At 41.7% G+C, this 23945-nt stretch overlaps 1 protein-coding gene across 1 annotated transcript; it reads right to left on the reverse strand.

Moving 5' to 3' along the window:
• Positions 1–260: 260 nt before the first annotated feature.
• On the reverse strand, positions 261–23104 carry TNFSF11 (TNF superfamily member 11). The gene is made up of 5 exons (XM_005501794.3): positions 22612–23104; positions 15108–15275; positions 8672–8717; positions 8489–8587; positions 261–962 (listed from the first exon to the last, which is right to left on the reverse strand). Exons 1-5 carry the CDS (start codon positions 22831–22833, stop codon positions 541–543), a joined length of 957 nt encoding a protein of 318 aa, XP_005501851.2. The 5' UTR covers positions 22834–23104; the 3' UTR covers positions 261–540.
• Between the last annotated feature and the right edge of the window lie 841 nt (positions 23105–23945).

Below are 23945 nucleotides of genomic sequence, written 5' to 3' on the forward strand. Positions count from 1 at the left end.
AACCCTAATCCAGCAAGGCAAGAACAGGCTTAACTAAGTCTGTGAAAAGCCACATCAAATGCAATGGGATTAGTCATACTTTCAGTCTTTGCCATCTTTAGGGTCAGAACGCTCAACCTCAAGCAAAATTGAACCCTAAATGCAAGTTGGGAGCCAAGTTCTGTCCTGCCCTATGTTTGAGCCAAAACTAGTAAGAGTAGCACGGGTTAAAATGTCAGGCAGAACCTGGAAACAGAAGTTCAACAATATTAATTGCTCTGATTTCTACTACACCAATGTAAAAGTCATAACGACTCTAATGAAGCCAGTGGAGACACGTGATATAAAACCACTATAAGACTGAATCAGGAGAACTATGTAATTTTGCCCTTCTGTGCATTTGTGGGACTCCCTCTGGAGTCAGCACAGGGCAAAAACGTGTCTTTAGAGATATGTTGCTTATACAGATGCAATTGGGTTGCAGAAGATTTTCAGTTCTGTCATCAAGTTGTTTCTGGACCACTAAAACCCCCCCAAATTTTCAGCACACTAAAGAAATATTCAGTCTAAATCCCTTACTTTAAACGCCCCAAAATAAGTCGCTTCTTGCGATGAATCCAGTAGCAATGGGTTTGATACCTGGATACTTATCATTTCACCAGATTTTAATTTAAAAAACCCTCCTACATTTACAGAATAAAAATGAAATTCTGAATTCCCTGACCAGTATTTGGTGCTTCCTCCCTTCATCAACACATCAGAGCGCCTCATTTTAAGGTTTGTCTTAGTCATATACACCATCAGCTGGAGCCCTCTTTTGGTCAGGTTTCCTGAGGTTTCATGATGTCGAAAACAAATGTTGGCATAAAGGTAGTAAAATCCGTCTTGATTAACAATTAGCTTTCCATCATTGAACGTCATATTTGACAAGTTTGCTTGGCCTTTGTCATGATGCCACGATGTGAGGTTCACTTTGCGCGTTCCTGAAGAGAGGGGAGAGAAATAAAAACACCACGATTATTTATAAAAACACTTAACAAAATGCAGCATTTAGAAAGCAATCCCCAGGTTTTTAGAATCAACAGCAACTATAGTCATATAGGTTAAAGTGAATATTAGACAATTATGATAAAAAATCATGAGAAATTTCCTTTTTTCATCATGTAATGCCATATTTGGCTTGCTATTTATAACTGTCTGCCCTTCCACCAGAACAGCTGCTGGACCATGGTACAAAACATTTACTTGGCCAATGGTTTGATTACGTTAAGCAACCATGCAACAAGCTCTGTATAGAATTAGTGTCCTACCTAAAACTCTATTCAAGTAGCAAATGCTTGAGAGGAGTTGAAAAGCAATTAATGATGAAAAAACAGTAAATCTTGTTATCAGTCTTCAACCGGTAAGCATTTGAAAGGAATAACTAAACAAAATCTGAAAACAAGTTAAACTGATAAGTCCCCAAAGAGAAAGTTTATGAAACCTTCCTGTATTTTATATTCTTGTTTTTTTCCTTTGAGAACACAAAAAAAGGGGGGGGGGGGGGGCACAAAAAAAATCAGTACAATTGTGCATTTGTAGTACTACACAGTAAGCTGACTAGATTTCAGATTGCACTTCAAGTATTTATGACAAACTTTTTCATGCAAAAACAATGTTTTGACTTAACGCAGTGCTTGTGTATACCAGAAACAAGGCTCCACAACTGGGTTCAGTGACATCCCAGATATCTAAAGCCCAATCCTAATTATTTGATAATTGTACAAATTTTGGTTGGGCAGTTACAGCTATGCGGGAGGTTAACCCAGATTCTTTGCCTAATATCTAGTGGAAGGTCTTGGAAAAAGAGCTTTAGGAAGACACATGATTCTAGATGCATTGCTATATTTTCTCCTTTTCTTATTTTTAATTATTTATTTTAAAGGATCCTAAGTTTCAGACAAGAAACAATGAGCTGATATCCCATGCTGGAAGGAAGACAGTCACCCTCAAGTTGTCTTAAGCTGGAGATCCACAAATTATGAAAGAAAATTATAACGTTGTCTCTGTCTCTCCATAGAAATCAAAATACATGTATAACAGTTACCAAGTCTCACTACCAAAAAGGACGGATTAACAGAATTAACAGATGTAAACAAGCATTATTAAATTCCTTCTAACAGTTACATATAAGCCTTTTCAACCCTGCCTGCATGAAGGTGGCCTGGTAAACAGGAAGCTGTCCCTTATCTGTTAAGGTGACTGAATGCTCTGTGAAGAGAACAAAAAGGAACTGAGAGACTGGAGATGTTTTGATTAGTTTGTCAGCTCGGTGCTGTCACTGAAATCTAACCACAGAAACAGCTATAAATGTCCTCCAGGAACTCTGGCCTGAAAGGCACCTCCTGGGTGCTATCATCAAATAGCCACATCGTATCATCTCTGGGATGTTTCAAGCTGGTCAAATCTCAATATGTCATTTCATGTAGATCCTGGACATTAGAAAAATGGGGTTTTGTGGAGATAAGAAAAAAGTTCTTCACTGAGAGGATGGTCAGTCCCTGGTGAGACTGTTCCAGTGAAGTGGTCATGGCACCAGCCTGTCAGAGTTCAAGGAGTGTCTGTACAACATTCTTGGTTATACAGGTTAGTTTTAGGTAGTCCTGTGAGGAGCAGGGAGTTGGACTCCATGATCCTTATGGGTCCCTCCCAGCTCGGCATGTTTTATTATTCTACTATTGAGGCTGTGCAAAGAGATGGCCTGGCAGCAGGTCAGAAAGGCAATGAGAGAGAGCATTTGAGTCTTCCTTCCAAAACTGGTCATATTTGACACCTCAGTTTTGTTTTGGTGGCACAGTGTCAAGAAGCAGCCTGCAACACCAGCCCAGATCGCATTGCTACTACAGTACATGTATTGTGCAGAGGTTTATCAACAGCATTTTCATTGAGGGGAATGCCCTGCAGCACACATTCCGCAGACCCACCTCCCCAGCCTCACCACCGTCCCACTACAGCACCCACCTTGTTTTGCAGCCTTTGCCTGCAAACATAGAGGAATAGGGAACAGTGGGAGGAGAAGGTCCAGCCAAGGCCCACGGGAATGCCCACACAGAGAAAACAGCACAGTCCTGAGAAAGTCACACAGGCCATGACCCCTCCTGATGGGCCCAAGCCACTAACACACTACCATTTATTCAGTGTAATACGCAGGGCACAGCACAACAGAGGAGAGTTGGCCAACTTGTCCTCCTAACCACTAGCCATTTTCAGCACACAAGACTCACTCAATTTGCTCCCTCTGAGGTACCCACCACAGTGGGTCCACACAGCCAGCAGAAGACCTTACACCTTGGGCTTCCAGTGCATCTAAATGCCTGCTTGGAATGTTCAGTACCTTATTCTCCCAACATCAGACCAAAAGTCTATTCCCACCAAAATTTCCACAGCACACGGCAGGGCACACTGCCCCTTCCTCCAAGCACGTATCAAGGCATGCCTGAAAACCACCAGTGCTCACAAGTATGCTGGGGGAGAGCCACAGGTATATTGGATTAGTTAAAAGGATGCCTCCTGGATTTGTTAGTGCAGAAAGATGTGAGGGGAAGTAGGGACAAGGGAACCTGAGAGCTATGAGTCTTCCCTAACTGCCAAGGGCAAGCAGCTTTTGCATGTGAGAGGAATACTTTATAGTCCAGAACAAAAAAGCTTTTGGTGTTCTTCCACAAAGACCTGTGCAAACCACAGGCTGTCAAAGGCAGATCATGAATAGTTGCTCCCCTATGTTTCCAGTACAGCCAGGTAGATATTATACAAGCAAAATCATACAGAAAAGCCATCTTCTGCGCAGTGCCTCAAAAAAAACCTTCTGGAAACCATAAATTAAGTGAAGTAATACTAAGATCTTAAGTCTCTTAGCCTGCAATTATTCACCTGCAAGAGATGCTGAGAGTGGGTACCAGAGTACATCTCTGAAGCACTTGGGATAGCGAAGAAAGTTGTACAACTTGTCATACACGGTGTTAAGTCTGCCAGAAATACTGCCCAGGGAGGCTGGGCTACCTTCAGGATGAGGACAATAGGCAAGAAATCACTGCTCAGATTGGAGAAGAAGCACATCAGAGATATGGGACAGGAATATATATATATGACAGAAAAGAAAGGCATACTGGTGTGCTGTGACTGACTGACAGCACACTGGGTAGGCTGCTAGGCAGATTTTATTTACCTGGTGAGTAAACTTTTTAGTTGCCATTCTTAATCAAGTAGCAATTTTGAAGAAATCCTTAGTGGGAATGCATGATTGTCTGTTGAAGAAGGGGGAAGAGAGAAAACAGGTGCCACAGTTTCTTCTAATTGAGATGCTGAAGAGGGGCTGTGGGTGAAGTTTGTTCACACTGTTTTGGTGTTGAAGGGAATATGCATCATTCATCCACGGTCAGATGGAAGGAGAGGCCAAGAGATGATGGAAGATGACCCGATCTGTTTTGAGCAGGGGATTCGCCTAGATAACTTCTGGAAGGCCCTTCCAACCTAAATTATCGTGCTGTGATCGTATCAACTGAGGCAGATGGGCATGCCCCAGCCAGCAGCAGGGCACAAAGAGGCATTGCTAGGAGTTATGCCATGCAAACCGGAAGGCTTTCAGCACTTCTGGTGGTAACACATTCAAATGGGGAGGCACCAAAACAATCAGTAGCCCAAAAACAAAGGCAGAGGAGAAAACTGGAGCATAAGTGCCAAAGCCATACATATATAAGAAACTCAAACATGACCCAAGCCATAGGAGAGTCAAAATGCTGTGATAAAATTTACTATGGAGATATGAAAAAAATAGCACAAGTCACATTGACAGAGTAGGAAGAGGTCAGAAAGATAATGAGTAAGATAACCTTCCAGATAAGGTAAAAAGCATTATAAAAGAAAGCGGCAAGAAAATACACAGTCTTTCTGGTAAGTGAAGACAAACCAAAACAATGTCTTGGATATTTGTGAGCATGAACTAAGACTAATACAAATGAGTTTCAATAAAATTAATTATTAAGAAGGAATATGATGGGAGGGAAACAGAGGAGAAAGTAGCCCTGTATTGACATTTTTTATTGCATCCTCATAGTCTTCAGGTATAAAAAAAAAAAGCCTGGGGGAAGGACCAAAGCTCTGTTTGCTCTGAAAAACTGTTTCAAGAGGAAAAGGGCAACTAAGCTGAACCTGTAGCTGTAAATAGCTCAGAATGCTACAGTGTTTCCTTAGACAGCTAAAGGTATCAATTCACATAGCAAATGATATATTTAACATTTATATTTATTTCTGTTAGTGATTTTCTCCTTTAAACTGTGAGTAATTTCTATAATCAATTTATAAACCAAAATTCACTGTTTTCATTTAAAACCTAGGTAGCATTTATAGTGAGCTCTGGTAAAAACCAACCAGCAAGCATCCAGCTTTTAACCTAAGGCAGCAAACCTAAAAATTACACACAGCAAGCCAAACCACTATGGCTTCTGCAGCCAAATGATGGGTGGGGACACCAAGATCTGGGAAGGGTTATTTTCTCCCTCCATCGCACTTCCCCCAGCTGCAAAAGTCCATTTGGGGCTTGATATTATTTTGAACCAGGTAAAAAAAAAATATTCCCTCACAGACGCTGCTCAGTGCCTGCTCACTTCATGAAGGGTGCTCAGTGGCAAACTACTTAAAATAAAATCGTGTTTGACAGTGATGAAGACAGATGTTTTTACCCTGACACTGTTTATTCTGGATCAGAGTGATGATAGTAGAGAACCTTAAAATACTAAGAACAGATCTGTCCAGACTCATGGATGGCATAATACAATTTAAAAGGATTTCAGGCATGCAGGGTGAGGAACCAGAAAAGAGAAATTGCCATTTGCAGTCAGAGAAACAGGATGGGAGAGAAAAATTGCCAGTGACCTTCAGGCAATTTCTTCATCCTTTATGCCTGTCATTAACCTTTGTGTCACCCAACCAAGAGGAATGCTGTCTCAAACCAGTGAGTATGATACTGGAGTGCCTCACAACCAGTAGGTTGAGGCTTCCAGCTACCCATAAGGATGCAGCCCCTCACTGCTGCAATGCCCACAAGGACTGCAAACGCTGAGCTCATGATTAACATCCTGCAACACTCTTCCGAAGGAGATCAGGAGACACGATGTCCAACTCATCGCATTGGAAAGAGGTTGATCTGCTCCAAGGAGAAACAAAGCAGCTTGTTGTCCCAGGCACTGTATTTCTGAGTTTCCGTAGCCCATGCTATTAAAAATAAAAAAGTGAAGAGAGCAAGCAAGAACAATGTCTCCCTTGCCATTACCCACAGATGTGCTACATCACACCCTAGGTGGTTAATGCAGTGATGCACAACAGTAAACATTATCAGCTGCAGCCCTGATAAAAATCCAGTTTACAGCAACACCAGACACACAGAAAATAAATTCCCCAAAGGAAATGGTGGATTTCACAAAGTTTGACACTAACACACTCCACTTCTCTAGATATAAGTCATTTGTCTCTACAATTAGCAAATTAATTGTATCTTTCCAAAGACAAAATGCTACGACAAATTTACTGATATTGCATCTTCTACTACTGACCTATGTCAAAAGCCAAAATCTGATTGAAACAGAAGCTTGTCAGGAGGCATTTGAGCTAATAAGAAAGCCTGTAGAAGTGCTGACTGCCATCGGACAAACTGCTTAAACTCTCTGCTTATAAAGTTCTGTATCTTGGCAGTGCCAATGCATTTGAACGGAGAAAGCATCTTATCCCTCCAGGCAAGAAGCTAATCTCTTGTGTACAGAAGTGCTTTGTCTTTAAATAGAGTAAGAGAAAGGTATTACTATGCAGGCTGCTGAAATCTCAGATTTCAAGCCTCAACACAGCATCCCCCTTTGGTTTGGTTACATAAAACAGAAAAGCAATGCACATAGCTTAATTAGCAAGGAGTTCAGCACTGCAGAACATATAGATTTTCAGAGGAAAACAGTGGTGATCAATGTCCCCTCCTATCTCAAGATCCTCCATCTGATATTTTCAGAATAAATTCTGCTTTACTTCTACCACACCAATCATGATTGTTGCATTGAGAATACAGAGAGAAAAATCCCAACTGACAGCACCCCAGGGCAAAAAAAGGAAACAGCACTAAGATATCTTAAAACTGTAAGAGTGAATCTTTTCCTATGGAGAGTGTTCCAAGGCAGACTCATATCTTATTCCCTCATATTGTACTATTGTGGATATCCCCAAAGCCATCCAAAGGTACTCATGGGTAGAGAATAAGAGCTCTGATAAAAGAATGCCATCCTCTTACAACAGGGGCAGATAAAATCCACAGGAACATTTTTTTCCCTACTCAATAGCTCAGAAACATACTGCATCCCAGTCCACACACTGACCAGAAACCTTGTGACTCAAAGTACAATGTTATGATCATTGATCTTCCTACAACTGAACTAGATGGATAAAGACAGACCCTTGTGAAGCTTTGGCATGTTTGAACACCAGGAAGGCCCTGGGAGCCTTGTTGTGAAAAAGTCTATACCAGTCCTGCAGCATAATAAAGAATGGAATATGACAAACCCTTTTCAAGATTACATTTGCAGAAGGAAACTCTTGCTATAAATTCAGCCCTATGCAATGAGAGTGCAATACACGCACAAAGGGCAGGGAACTAGTGGGCAAGTTATAATGATGACATTGGGACAGCAGTGCTAGGTTTTTGACACCTCAAAATGAAAGATGTCCTTCCTTTATGGCAAGTTCTTACACTGATGGGCACCTGACATGGGTTGTGTATCCATATAAAATTCTCAATTCCCAGATCCACTCTGAAGATAAATACTGTGTCACCCAGTACAGACTCAATTACACTTCAGCACACAAAGGAAGTGGTATTGTGAAGGGTTGAACGGGTGGACATAAGACATTCTTGAACTTCACAAAGGAAAACCAACACATTTCTTCATCTGACAACAGGACAAAAAAATACTAGACTCAATGGAAGGGAAACATCTTCCAACCTGCGAGATCTGGATTCTGGCCAATCTTTGTGCTCATATATCTTTGATGCATGTATGCATACATCTGTTTGTATGTATACCTATAGTTGATGTCCAGTGTGAGTGAAGAACTCCAGATGGGCCCTACCAGTCAAAGAAAATAAGAAACTCCAGAGGAGAGTATTTAATGCTCATCATCATTTCTCACCTGAAGACACCATGAAGAGGCAGGCCAAACCCTCAGAGCTTCATCACAAAAACTGGTCATTTGAAATGGCACCTATTCAGCCCATAACAGACAGATGTAAGCTACCTGAGACAAAAGGGAGCTATCGTCCTCTTAACATTACCCCTGCTGCCTCTCAAATCCTTTAATGCATCCCATTTATTCTCATTAAAAAAAGCCACTTCTGAAATCCCAGTCTGTTGCTGGTATTGCTGAACTATTTTCATATACTTCACTGTTTAATATATTTATAGTTGCATTGAAAGTATTCACTCAAAACTGAACTTACCAGATGGAATATTCCTATCGTCAATAATAAGATGGGCAAAAGGCTGCTTCTCAGGTTTGTTTCTCCTATACAGATCCATTCCTAATGCCTCCAGTGCAGCTAGAGATAAAACAATCACGTTACTTCAGAAAGACAAAAGTTTAGCAGAACTAAAATATTTCTTCATCATAAACTAGCACCTACCTTTTTCTGGTCTTGGTGGTGTTCTTCCCATGACACGCTGGACTTCCTAAAATGAGAAAGAGCCATTGCTCTGATGTTGTCGTGTTTTCGTAACATTACGTATTGCAGGTAGTTTGCACAATTACAACATTGCGTGTGTATGTGGGAGTTGTTCTATCTACAGCATATTCAGATGCCTCAGATACATGTTCTCTTATTTACATGATGTTTAATATGAACACACAGTTTAGTTGCCACAATCAAATTACTTCCTCTGTCCAATACTTCAGATAAGGGTGGATAGGAATGATAGCGTGTATTATCACCGCACTACTTATTGAAGAGGTAGTGACAGGGCATTTACAACCTTTTCTACTTATAGCATTTGGAATATTTGTTTAAGTATAAAGGAACAATGACTGCTAAAAACACATCACATAAAACAACAGAGTTTATGAACTGATTTAACTGCTTGGAGTTAAAAGGTTATGAAAGAGGCATTTGTACAAAGGGACTAGTGTGTAATCACACTAAACACTAAGGAAAGTTAAGCTCTGAATTTCATTCATGATGAGATAGATGAAAACCTCCACTTTCACACTTGACTACTAACAGGGGAGGTTGCAAGACTACAAAACTTTATAATCATGGCTCACTTCTAACATGTATGCAGGAGCTGAAGAATTAAACATTTTCCACATCTGCACTGGGCCAAATGGACTGGGTACCAGAGTTTGGAAGTATGCATTCTTTAAAACTGCAGATTTATTTTAACATGATTGAAACCCATGTTACTCAAAACCAAGAACACCACAAGTAACAGACATCAGGCACCACAAAAATCCTTGCCTTTAATAATCCACTCCTGTTTTCTTGAGAAAACATACAAATAGCAGTTTTCAAAAACCTAAGCAGCCTGTTCTTTTTACAAGCCTGGACTTCATCTTGGTAATGTTAGGTTCAGTCTTCTGTTCTGTCTCCTCTTCCCCTGTGACTCTCTTCATCTCTGTTTTCTAAAACACAGGGCTAATATTCTACTTGCTATTCAGAATACCTCATACCATGGAGCCATCAAGAAGACATTTATTAAAACAAAACATGTTGCTGAAGATAGAAAATCCTATCTCATCTTTGAAACCTGAGAGTGGTCCTTTGTTTTGTCTTTATGTCACACCTATTGCTGGTCATCTTGTTCAATACCATGTATATACAATATGCCTCAGATTTGGCCAGATCAGCAACGTTCCACTGTGTTTTCAATCACTGCGGTGTTTTAGAATGTGAAAACCTGCTTTGCAAACACCTAAAGTCCCGCTTTTATGTAATTTTGCAGCCACAGTGAAATCTGTAACGCCTCAGTTGGTGCATTTATTACTCTCACTTTCCTCTTTCAGTAGGTGTTTAAATGTTAAACTAAAATGAAAAGCCACAGCAGTATGGAAGTTGTAGTATGACTATCAAAGCATAATACTTCAGCAGAGATATGCTGATTTTGTAGATAAGAATCATTAAGGTGCTTTCTGCTGTAGAGACGAGAAGAAAAGCAGAAGAATCGCAACTTCAGAAGAAGCAAAACTCATGTCCACCTCCCCCATTTACATTCACTTCCCCTCTCTGACCTTCCTACTTCAACATCAGTTCTAAGAGCATGAAAACAAAGCTCAATTCTAGGAGCTGCACACCAACATCAGCCTCTAGCCACACTTGAGCTCTTTTAACTTCACCAGAAGTAGGAAGATGAAAAAAAAAATAAAAATTGCAAGTACTAGATACTGCAAAAAGCAGCCGAAGCCTCTGAAGAGAAGAGGACATAAGGTAAAAGAAACTGAGGGATGGACCACTCTCAGAGATTACTGCACCGTATCTACTCCCAACCCTTTCCTTAGAAAGGTGCAACTCTAATTTTCTTGCTTTCTTAATGGAAACCTCTCAGATGTGGAGCCTGTTTTCAGATCCTTTCCTTCTGGAGGATGTGATACAGTACTTTTCTTGAGAGCTTACTGGGCAGATCCAAAAAGAGCATTTTAATGTACATTTTAATCTGTCTATTGTCTAAACTTATACTAAAAAAATATCCCGTGGCTGCTAACTGTGCAGCCCTTGAAGTCCCTGAACTCGCAAATCACTATCCTCCTCTTAACCTACTTTTTTCTTAGGCATATGGTGTTCTGCTTCTGCACATCTACAAAGATGCTCTAGCTTGAGCAGCTGGGTACCTCCCCTTCTGAGATCTAGCAGCCTGACTCAGCTCACCTTCCTTGCAGAAAGGCTGTGGTCCTCAAGAAATGCAGTCTGAGCTGCTTTCTTTCTAACCCTTGGTGGTGCTGTTCATCTGCAACGTCACCACTTGGTAAGCAGAACAGCTACCCAGGAACACTCGGGTCCCCAACTCTCCTTGTCCTGATAGTCTTAAGCCTACTTTCCTGTTTCCTAAGAGCATCTGTCTGACACAACCACTTTCTTGTACGCCTCTTTCAGCTATGCTACTATGCAATTAGGAATGTAAGGGTCATTACAACAAAAGAGAGGTAATAAGCATGACCCCAACACTAACACACTGAGAAAAGCTGGAGACTCGCTCATGTTCATTGACTCTTCTGTGTGCTTGTCACTGGATTAGAAGTGGCTAGCCTGTGGCCAGAAAACATCAGCAGAGCTCTCCAAACACTGGACTAATGTCAAGTTCTTTACTTGATTTTGACAAGCCGCACAAAACTTTTACATTCTTTTCTGTTCTGTTGCCCAGGCTTCCAAAAGGAAGCTGAAATACATGAACTAGTCCCTAGATAACAGAGATGGAGCTGTGAGTCTCCTCCTGAAGAGCAAGTATTTTCAACACTTCTCTTGATTACTTTTTTTTTACTTCATGTTTCTACAGCTCCAAGGTGCTGGTGGTACATGACCTACCTTAGAAAAGCATTTTAGCATGTACTTGCTTCTGACCCTGAGGGACTCGAGTACCACATTTTTCAGTGGGTGTCTGAAGATATCCAGATGTCTAAAGATGGCCTCTTACTGGGATTATAAAACCCCCCTGGTACCCTTTAAGATAAGGCATTAAGAGCTAGGATTTTCCAAATCTTTAAAGTATCAACTGCATTCTTTAGCACCTGAATGTCTTCAATTATCTCATACTTAACCACAATGTACACTACCATTAAGAAAGCAGAAACAGCTCAACAGAGCCTGTCACTAAGACACTGCTATAATGGCATGAGAACTGCTGACAAAATATTATCAATCACTTCTCTTACTACTTTCACTCACAGAACCATGTGCTACCAAGTTGTTGAGTTATTTTTACAAAAACTGTACACCAAAATCACATCATTCTGTTAGTCTTACAAGCTGCACTTCTACACCTTCACATCATTTGCACCCTGCCCACCAACTCAACTCTGCTGGTCTGCTTCCCACATTCCAACCTCCCTCATACAGTCACTGTTTAAACAACAGACAAGCAGCCAGTCACAAAAATGAAAAATGTGTCTTCCTTCATCCAAAATACTTAAGAGCCCATTAGGAAGCTGAAAAACTTACACATTTTAAAAGCTAATATCATGCTTTAGGTGCCTGAAAAGTTGGGAACTGCTCTTTCCTCATCCACAGCAGGCTGCAGGTTTTAATCCTTAGTATCTCAGCACCTTCAAAACAAAAACAACTCTTGCTCTTCAAGTTATGTCCAATGTTGAGGACGCAGAGGCAAGGCTACATTTGAACATGTGACATTTGTGAACAGTTTTTCCTCTCCTTTGGCTTTACAACATCTCAGTATCTACTTTGAGCAGCTATAAGCAGCCTTTTGAGACCAATCAGAAGAGAACATCTCTGGACATTCATGTGTTGCTTCACCTGTGACCTTAAAGGTCCTTTATGCAGTTGTTTCTACTACCTGAGTGCTTTAAGTCCAACTAGTACCAGGAAGAAGTAACTGATTATCTTGCCGGAAATTCAGCAATTTGAAGAATGTTAATCAGGAAGGAAGTGAAATGAAAAGTACATGAACCAATATTCATCAGAAGACGGTTTAGATATCAGCACTACAACCTCTACCCAAATGAATAGTCTATTGTTTGCAGAAAAAAAAAAAAAGGTATGCAAGGTTGTAGGATGGAAACTCTGAAATTTTAACAACTTATAGCAATCGTCCATGAAACCTTGACCTTGTCCATAACTGTGTCAACTTGAAAAGTCTGCTAAGTATACAGATCTCTTTATAAGCACTTTCCTGAAGGTCTAGCAAAGTACTCTGTTGCCATGTGGGAAACTAGTTTACGCCTGAACTCCACAAGCTGCTAGAAGCTGGGAGTATTGCCAAGGGAAGTTGCTTATGAATTGACCCAAGTCCTTTCTACTTCAGGCTCATAACAGACTTCATAAAAACTGTGGTTAGTGCATCTGGACTGCCAAAAGGTTTTTAGGGTTACATGCAAAAAAATTAAGCAAACAGACAAGCTAGGAAAGTATATTATTTGTCTGCTTGAAAGTTTATATGCAATAACATTGAAAATGTGCTTTCTATTGAGTAAGTTGCTCCCTAAGCAGTATTTTTATCCTGGAATATGTTAAGAAATTCACTATTAGATTTTGATTAAAAGAAAATCTTTAATTATTATTTTTCCAGAAGACAAATGTTTCTACACCTGACCTTGCAGTCCTACTACTCTGTTTTTCGTAAGAGCACTTTCACTTTCAACATTAATCCCTGCTTTAGATTTAAGCACTAGGTCCACAGGTGTGCAAAGAAAACAGATGAGAACCAGTGCAGTAAGCTAAAAGCTGTAACCAGACCATACACTTGAGCAAAAACAAGTTGTCTATTTTCACTTCCTGAACGGCTTGTTTTGCAAAAGACAAAATATTGAAAAATCATAAAACTTAAACGGTATTTTAGTGTTCCGTTTCAGCCACTTAATATGCTGCCAGTTCAAATAAGGATACTGGTTCTTAAAACACACAGGTTAGTATCTCCTTCAGAAAAGCAAAGAACATACAGAAGATGAAAAACCCCTTTCAAGTCCCATTAGCTGCATTCCCACACATAAAGGATTAGCACAACTAGAAGTAAAATTCAGATGCATCTCTGCCCTTCATTGTACCAAAGCCAATGAAAGGCAGAGATTGCAGAAGTATATTTTTGCCTTTACACTGTTTATTTCACATCTCTGATATACCAGAAAGATGCAAATGTAGCCCCAAGCAAGCATTTTTCTATTTTTCTCTTTTTCTCCATGTCATCAATATATGATGACAAAGCATCCAGAACACTGATCCAGCTGCTTAACACATTCTGTTGCATCCAAAGGAAATTCAGATTCTGATTACTTTGGCAAGGGAAATTTTATTGTTCTCAAACTAACGGTCATCAGCCAAAAAAGTTATCCCCACTCACTACTTATCTCGGCCACGGACATTGCAGCATTTAACCTCCATCCAGAATGGCAGGATATGCAGCCTCAACTCCAGCCAATGCCTTTGTTGAGTAACCAGCAGCGAGTGACCAGAATACAGGGCTTCCCATTCACTTACTGTAACCAGCTCCTTACCCTGTCATGGGAGCTGCATGAACGAGTAGTCTAGCACCAGCACACAGAACACAGAAATAGTTGTAATGCCTATAAAATGCTGGAAGATGGAACTAATGCTACAGAGTTAAACTTTTTATTTTTCTTTCTTTTTTTTTTTTTTTTAAGCTGTTCAAGGAGGTGGATAGCAAATGGGACAAGACATGTACTTCTACATTTCTTTAAGTTTTATTCGCAAAAAGATCTGTCACTCAGGGTACTCTATCAAAAGCAAGCATTAGCAGAATTAAAGTACCCTATAATTAACTCAAGTACAATTAACTCTGTAAAGTCTACACAAGTTCAGCTCTAATCTAATACAGTATCCTTTATCAAAAACTGACAGTCTTATGCAGATGTGAAGAGGCAGTAATGGACCTAGTAAGCCAGGAAAACCAAATACCCCCATAATTAGCACTAAACACTATCATGAACATGCAAAAAGATCAAAGGCACTAGCTGCTGTTAGAGGTGATTACGACATACATCCAGCTTGCCTACGCTTCTTCATTATGGCAGACTTCTTCAGCTGACTACTTTTGTTATTTGTGTTTGGGAACAAGCTGTCATTCTCAACTGCTGGGCAAAGACTGCCTGGTTATCATGCTATGGCAAAGCAGCTCTCCTGCCAGGACGGGAATGGTGTGCACAGAACAGAGAACTGGGACAGTGAGCAAAAAAGAAGGAAAAAAAAAAGTATTTGAATACAGAACTGGTTAACCACTACCAGGTTCATGAACAAGCACCATACAATCTTGGATGCAACTTCAGATATTATTCAAACACTGTAAAATACTTTCTAGAACTTACCTCTGAATATAGATGTTGAAAAAACAGTTGCAAGTTCAACAGTAGCACAAAACAAAGGAACACGCAGTCTGTCTGCCACTTACCTTCTGCACAGCTCTTTGGAGAGCCTGTTTCATGCTTCTACATGATTCTGGCATTAGCTTCACTTCTTGATTTTCAAAGGATGCCTCATGCAAATCCGTATCTTCTTGATGTCCAAAAAGTGTTCTGACACAGTGTGCATGTTCTTTTGAAATTCTAGTAGGGTCCATCTGAAACAAATATAAAAGTACAACCACAGTTTTAAGCGTCTGTTCAAGAGACATTACAAGCATTTAAGTCAGGGAAAAATTTACAACCATCTAAATGTTTGGCACCTAGCTAAGTTTATTATCTAAATTTTCATTGTAAATGATGAGGAGGAAAAGTTACCCACATAGAGGTTTATTTCATCCAACAAGTGTATGAGATAGGAGAATGAATTATCTTCTGGAGCTGGCCAGTATATTAGCTTAGACTGGATATCTGACTTTCAAAAGTTAAACCTCACTTTTATGGTAAAATCAATAATCCTTTATTCAATTGTTTGATCAGTCTGTGCAATATCACAATTATTTTAGCAGGCAACATACATAGCCATCCTATCTGTAAAAACTGTGGTTTTCAAGTTGACACACAAATGCCAAGTAGAGGAACTTGGGAAACATTTGTACAACATCTAGCACATTATTTCCAAGAGGAGACACCAAGGAACAGAAGCCAGTTATCACCGAAATTATTTTGTGGGCAAGACATATTGCTGTGTGTAACAGTCATTAAGTAAGACAGCACAAATTCAGAATAACAAAAAGATGATAAAACCATACCATAAATTCCTTTACTTCATGGGACAAAGACTGGAAAATTTAGAATACCTGCAAGATATTTTTAGCAGTCTTCATGATTGAATCAAATATACTGTTAAAATGTAAGTTTAGAATACTCCTGAATCTCATTAGTTAGATAAATTGGAAGGATATTGCAAGAATTAGGACTGTGCCTTGGCAGAGCTAATTGCATAAACATTATTTAAAACATTTCACCCTCTCTCCCCACACTCGGTATACTTTACACTTTCTTTCACAGATGGCTTAAGAGTCTCAGCGATTGTTCCCAACTAGTATTTATTCCACTTTTATTCAAGCTTGGAGAAGGGCTTGTGCACTCAAAACCTTGTTTCAATTCTCTAACTGTATCAGCTGGTCTAATAAAATATATTTACATCTATTTTTCTGCATAAGATGGAAGGAACCATTTTATCTGAGAATTACAAAAGGTAATACATCATTTGTAATCACAATGAGGGAATGCCAAGAGGTTGTGGATAGAGCCTGATCATGTTCAGCTTCCTTTAACATAGCACTGAACAAAACAGATCATAAAAAGGTCTACACCAGCCAGGCAGCTATCCAACAATCACACACTGTTGCACATTTTGTTGAACATTTGTTGCACAGACAGCAACACCAGATGCTGCTTCTCCATCACCATCCTTCTGCTGGAGTCTCCAGATGAGATCTGTTTGCCCAATTCATTCAGACCAACGCCAGACCCTGTGACCTGGTTTAGCTGTCTCAGTTATCCCTGAACATTTGGAATGGAACAGGTCAAAAAAGGTTCACCTGAAGATCAAAAGATGCCACAGCTTTGAGCAGAAGGGTAGAGATAAGTTACAGAATAGCTTGGAGGAAGTAACATCTTCCTAGGGTGGCCTGACACAGGTGAATCCAAAATTACCTGTGTATAGCCACTGCAGCTCTATGAATTAAGTACTTAACACTACCCTAATGACTTCTGAAGTCAGCTAGTGCAGTGTAGCCCCATTAACTGTTTAAGCTGATCTAAACTAGCATCTCTGTGCTCTCACCTTCTTCACCACAAAATGTCATCCCTGGTTTTCAATCTCCCCTTCTAAATCAATACCCTGGGAGGAATTTTTGCTGATCTAGTTTCCTGAAAAATCAGCCCCCTGAAACCAACTCACTTCAGGTACCAGACAAGCAGAGCCAGTACAGGGACAGGCACAGGAATGAAAGAGCAGGAAGGCAGCACTAGCTTAAATGACTGTGAAACTGCACCCTAAAAGCATCTCTTCCAGTATCTTTCACTAGAACTCACAAAATCAACTGTAAACTGAAAGCACAAAAAATTTACCAAGAGCTGCCAAACAGCAGTTAATACAGAATAACCTAGGTTGGATGTTTCTGGTCCAGACCCCTGCTTAAAGCAGGGCCAACTTGTAACTTAAGTCAGGTTGGTCAAGGCCTCATCTAGACAAGCTTTGTGGAATTTCCATCAATGGAAATTTTCAACCTCCCTGGGCAAACTGGTCTACAATTTAACCACTTTTATTGTATAAAAACACTGGTTTTGATGTCCAGCTGCAGTTCTTGCTGTGATTTATGACTGTGCCTCTTGTTTTTGCTGAACACTCCTGAAGAGCCTGGCTCCATCTTTAGGTAGCTAAAAATGGTGATTTGATTCCCTCACCTTAGTCTGTTCTTCTTTAGGTTCAAAAAAATCCAGTTCTCCATCTCTAATACACTACAGTCCCTACCTATCACTGGAGACTTCTGTTGGACTCTCTCCAGTTTGTTGATATGCCTCTGGCACTGAGGGACCCACAACAGGACACATTATTCCAGATGCAGCCTCTGAAATTGGGATTGTCAGAGACCTGAGGCAACTAGGGTCTTCAATAGGATCCAGATGTCTCTGCCCCCTCCACACATATCACAAGATGGAAGACAGAAAGCCACAGCAAATAATTGCCAGTAGATACTCATTTTTATCACTAATTCTACTAGTGAGAGACTATTACCCCAGTTTGGGATTTCTTTAAACATATCTTCTGAAAAGCAGACAAGAAATCAAGGTTTTACAACATAAAGATCATAAAATTTGTAAAAGCCTGGGCATCCAGCACGACAGATTATCCAAGTGTAGACTTTGAGCTATCACCCATAAGCAATCAGTCAAATGTGTCACACAACACTCTGCTAGAACAGTAGCAGCCAATTGTACAGAAGCACTTACTGGGATTACAGTTTATCTGCTGAAGGCTTAAGACAGAAAACCGAAGTGTCTACACCTACAGTTAAAAGATTGAAGGCTTAATGGAAACACTGTAACTGATAGCTTCAGCAATTTAGAGCTGTGCAGCTCATCCTGAGAAACTGCAGGTCTCTAGAGATCTAGTGTTTGATAAGGTAAAGCTCGCATCTTTGGGCTAGCTAAGCTACTTGATTGCCCTTGCCTTTTTCACAGCATAGCTAGTCTTCACCACATTTAACCATGGAAATAAGCTCACTTGTCTGAAAAGACATTCTCAGAAATCCTGCATCTTAGATCTTCTTTATAAAGAACATGCACTGAACTGCCACGGTTGTAAACCGATATTACTGAGTACTGAGACCAAACCTGAGAACAAGAAGTGATGCACAGAAAAACTTTGAAGTGTTTTGAGAAGAACTTCTAAAGAGCCAGATGAAATACCAGAATGGTCTACAGGAATCAGCTTGCTAACTTGCAAAGTACAGAGGGTGAGCCTTTGAATAAACAGAGACCTTCAGCATGAAATCCTGCATATTTAATACCTGGAAGAAACATCAAAATGCAACCAAAAATATTGTTGAAAGCTTCATAACACATTAAGTAAGCTAAATATCCTAGAGGAATTAACCTATTTAAATAGAGGAATGTCTATCTTATTTTTCCTCTGTTACTGTTGTATATACATCCATTGTTTCTGACCTTGTAATCAGATGAAATCTTTTGGTGCCCTGTGATTTTCAGCACATCTAATCATTTAGTTGCATCTCCAGACTCCTTTCACGTAAATCAGGGCAGTCAAAATGAGCTAACTCCAGCATTGTGGGTGAGACCAGCTGAATTCACAGAACTATGAGACAATTTTCTGATTGTAAAAAGACTCATTTTGATTTTAAAAGATACAACACATTCCAGCCAACTTTACCCATTAAATGTTATCTCAGTTATGCAGTGTTACAGTATAATACTCTGTACTTACTCCTTACAATAAATGTTTCCCATTTATGGTTGTACTTATTTTCAAACTTAAACCAACTTCCAGATTATCAAACACCACTTTGCACTCCACAGTCTTTCTCAACCTCCAAGGGCTTCTTCCAGGCTTCCAAAAAGTGCTAATGACCCCAGCAAAGAGTTTTCTATTAATCACTGCTCTAGCACACTCGCAAAACTTTAGATGAAGTCTGAAAGGCACTTGTTTAAACACATACTTTCATTAAAGTTCCCCAAATGCATGAAATCATGATAAAAATCTGTCTTCCAGGTCTCCATTTATCCAAGTGTGAATTCTTCAGTGTGGTAGAATACTTAACATTTGTACAAACTTTTTTTTTAATGGGAAAAATGGACAAGACAGACAAGCTTGGAGCTCCAGGTCGAACTATGAGAGTTAGACATCCAACCCCCACATCTGGATTTGAGCACTTTCATTTTGTTCTACTGCCCTCCAGTTCAGTCAGTGTTGCACCAAATTCCTACTCTTTTACGATCAAAGTACATTAAGGAAATTAGTCCAAAATAAAACTTTAAAAGCAAAGCTTTTGGAGACTGTACTTCAGCATTTACCAGTGAAAGTTGCATAAAATAATTCACTCTCTCACCTTGTGCTATTACATGACGATCTCCAGCTGCTCAAGTATCTAACTACATTTTCATAGCATTTTCATTGACCATGAGCAAATATTCCTCATGAAGGATAAGTAAAATAAACACATAAGACCAATACATTTTGTTATTGTTTTCTTTCTCGGATTCAGTACATTGCACAAGACAGTCCAGAAAGAAAAGCCAGCACATTTTAATGTTTTTACATGTCAGAACAATATTACCAGACTATTGGTAAAATTCAATTTTTAGCTTTTTCTTTCCTTTTAGATATACCAGTTCATTGTCTCGTTTGCATTGTGCTGCATTATTTCTTGGCCAGAACATATGTTTATCTATGAAAATCTAGTGTCAGTCTTAGTTATGTGTCTTGTGAAATTCCAAATGCTCAAGCCACAAAATAAACAAGACTAAGGAAAAACCAAAACCTCAACTATTGTCTCGGCTCATACTGTGTCATGATCCAGCCCAAATGATTTTATGCAAATACAGATAAAATGTGTATGGTAAAATTGAGTCAGAGTTTACTTGATCTCTTAGGTAAACTTTTAAAGACCTTGTAAAACATATAATTTCTTAATATCAGCCTATACAGTCAGTCTTGCTAGTTCACCAACAAAACAATTCAAATATTTCGATGCACAGCTTCTGCTACTAATGTTTCATTATTTATTGAAATAGACCACAATACTTAAGTTCTGTTATTAAAGTACAAATTTAGATAGCTGAAATTTGTACTGAAGAGTAGAAATTGAGATAGCTTAATATAATACAACTAAATTGGGCAGCAGTCTTTTCAAAGGAGAGATGTTGGATCATGTCCCATACAAATAAAAACAATATGCAAGACAGTTAAATGAGACTTAACTTCTCCGGGAACTATTATATTTTTCCATCTGTCTTATTTCACAATAAGAAATTGGTAAACAAATATGGACTACTGTATCTTATTATTGTGAATTATGTCCCTATTTCCAAAGTATACTTATTGCTCGATTTTTCAGTGATAGCAAAAAAAGGCATTTTCCCCATCAGAAAGTTTTCAGGCAATGACTTCAGTCAAGTCTACATCTAGCTACACTGCCTCTTCTAGATGTTTCAGAAGTTCAAGGTTAGAAAGGACTCCATCCAACAGCATTACTCCAAATCTACAGGAACAGGAAACTGGCAAGAGAATTAAGCTGCCAAATGCAGAATTAGACCCGGCCTATAATTTTTTAAATCAAGGAAGAAGAAAAGCAGTCATTATGGTAAGAAAGCTCTTCTTACCCTTTGTTAGGCATGTGTAAAGCACTGACACAAACCTATCAGAAAGAACCCTTAATAACGGGGGAGGAAGGTAAAGAGAATGCAAAAATAGCTTTTTCACAAAGTATACTTCAATTAGTTGTTTTGATTGCAATGGCGCTCTAGCCTACTAACCAATGTATAACTATGCATTTCTATGAATTTTGTTTTGACAAGGATGTCTTCTCAAGCTCATGCAGATCTGGAGTGAAAAACATTTCTCTGCCACATGCTGAAGTAGGCATTAATTTATTTCACTGTCAGGCAAACAAGTAGCTTTAAGCTACTCTACAGTGAGCCCCAGAAATTAAATGTCACTCTTTTGAAGCATACAGGATATGATCACCTAAGTACTGTATTGCTGCTCCATTTTATTTTTCTAAAAATGGCAAACACAAAGCCACTGTCGGTGAGAAAATACTAATCGGTCTGCATAATAAACCATCGGCAGCGTTACTGTATATTTGACAGGCATTCATCTGTTTAAGTGGGTATACATTTGTGCAACGTCTGGTTTCTGAGCACACTTTGTTAAGAAATCCAGTGTGCTACCTCAAGATCAAGTGCATCTGCCTAGAAAGCAAACCGAAAGAAACGTGTTTCCACTCCCTGCTGACTTCAAATGAAAAGTGCACACAACAGAAGCACCACTGCCATGACTGCAGTGAGACCCATGTTAACAGAACTGATCGGCATCTGATCAAAGTCAACACTGAGCGCCAAGAAGCCACCAGCCCACAGCCCCCCACTTCCTCCAAGAAGGCTCAGCCGTGTGGGGTGAGAGACACAGCAGTGAGTGAATCCAACCAGCCAGATGAGCCGTTTCCAAGAAGCAGGCTCCTCTTCTCTCCGAAAGCCTAACCACTCACCACCTCCTCTCCCCCACAGCAATACCTCACCGTGCTCCTTTCTGCACACACCCTGGCCTCCTGAAGCATCCCCAGGGAGGTGAGGAGCAGCTCTCAAAACCCAGCTCCTGAGGTACAGCGGGCACCATAGCCCATGCCCCACTTCACAGTGCCCCTGCGCACTCTGAAGGGCAAACGGTCCCAAGTGGTGGCGTGTGGTGGCTTTTGTTTCCTCCTTAAAGACGTTTCTTGCACTGCTGAGACATTCATGGCAGCCAAAGACCTCAGCCACGTCAAAACCACCTCCAGTGAATAACCAAAAACTGATCATTGAAACCCAAAGCCCTGCAAGGCTTAGGGTGAAGGATCACTAAGCTGTCCCCCAAATCAGAGACCCCTCATGTCCGACCTCGCTGAGAAACCCTGCACCCCATTATGCACCTGCAGGCCAGAGCAGCACCTGAAGCACCTCAGACTGAGCAGCTCCAGCGGGTAGCACAGGCCAGGCAGGGCACTGGGAGCATCCAGCCCAATCCCCTCTCAAAGCTGGGCCAGCTTCAGAGCCAGATAAAGGTGTTCTCTCACCTTTTTTTTTTTTTTTTTTTTTTTAATTAATTGCCTCAATCCCACAGACGCGAGAGCCTTTCCCGCTCCTGAAAGGTGCGAGGCGGCAGCCCGGCCGCTCCCTCACAGCGCCCGCCACCAAGGCGCGAAGGGGCCGCAACTGCCTCCCCTCACCCCGCCACCGCCTTCGGGCGCGGGCGGAGGCGCCGCTTACCTGAGCTCGGAAGTAGAGGAAGAGGGCGACGCTGCAGACCACCTGCCCCAGCCCCAGGAGGACGAGGGCGGCGAGGAGGGAGCGGGAGGCGGCGGGCGGGTGCGGGTGGGCTGGCAGCGGCGGTGGCGGCGGCGGCGGCGGGGCGCTGTCGTGGGCGGCGCCGCTGCCCAGCTCCTCGGAGCCGCGCAAGTACTTGGTGTAGTCTCGGCTGGCGCGTCGCATCGCGCCGCGGGCAAGCTGGGGGCACCGCTCCGCTCGGACGGCTCCACAGGCGGCCAAGCGGCTCCGCGCAGCTCCCCGGCCTCGGCAAACAACCCCGCCGCCCCGGCCGGGGCACCCCTTATAAACTGGGCGGCCAATCAGCCCCAGGCGGCGTGCCTCTGCCCCCCCTCCCCGCCGCCGCCACACACATCACCACCGCCCCCTCCTCGCCTTCCCTCTCCGAGCGGAGACCGGCCCCCGCCGGCCCGCGGCGGGAGGGTTGGGCCGGGTCGGTTGGGGTCGGGCCCGCCCCTGCCCCCGGAGCCCCGGCCTCCAACGCCAGGCCGGCCGCCCAGCGGTCGCGGTCAGGGCTGCTCCTCCTGGCGGAGCGAAACTCTTCCCCTCCCCTCCACCATAAGGGAACAGGGCATGGGCAGCCCTGCCTCGGCTGGCTCCTGCCGGCCGCCGTCTCCTTGCCGTTTGCTTGCCCTTGCCCCCGCTCACGTTTGCGATGCACCCGGGCAGCCAAAGCCTCTCTGAGAGGTGGTCGTGTCTGGAGGGTCCTTGTCCCCCAGATCCCGGGGTACCTGGAAGCAGTGGGAACTCTCGGTCATCCCCTGGGCGCTTTGGCGAGTCCAGGGCCACAGGGGACGGAGGGCATGTCAACCCATCAGTGTCTTCACAGAATGTCAGGGATTGAAAGGGACCTTGAAAGATCACCCAGTCCAGTCCCTCCGCTGGAGCAGGAACACCCAGATGAGGTTACACAGGAAGGCGTTCAGGTGGGTTTTGAATGTCTGCAGAGTAGGAGACTCCACAACCCCCCTGGGCAGCCTGTTCCAGTGCTCTGGCACCCTCACGGAGAAGAAGTTTCTTCTCAAATTTAAATGGAACCTCTTGTGTTCCAGTTTGTACCCGTTGCCCCTTGTCTTACCATTGGTCGTCACCAAGAAGAGCCTGGCTCCATCCTCCTCACACTCACCCTTTATATATTTATAAACACTAATGTGGTCTCTCCTCGTTCAGGCCTGTTTAAAATGAGCACAAATGGTGTTGACTTGCACTGTCCAAAACAGGCAACACAGTTCAGAGTCTTTTTAAAGGACTGGGGTCAAGAAGTAGCAGAAAGCTGT

Source organism: Columba livia, chromosome 1 (genome assembly GCF_036013475.1).
Source record: "Columba livia isolate bColLiv1 breed racing homer chromosome 1, bColLiv1.pat.W.v2, whole genome shotgun sequence".
NCBI lineage: Eukaryota > Metazoa > Chordata > Aves > Columbiformes > Columbidae > Columba > Columba livia.

Coding starts and splice junctions, on each gene's coding strand:
- TNFSF11 (XM_005501794.3), bottom strand. CDS start 22,833: ATGCGACGCGCCAGCCGAGACTACACCAAGTACTTGCGCGGCTCCGAG. Junction 15,276..22,611: donor TCCTCTACTTCCGAGCTCAG/GTAAGCGGCGCC, acceptor TATTTGTTTCAG/ATGGACCCTACTAGAATTTC. Junction 8,588..8,671: donor ACCACCAAGACCAGAAAAAG/GTAGGTGCTAGT, acceptor TTTTATCTCTAG/CTGCACTGGAGGCATTAGGA.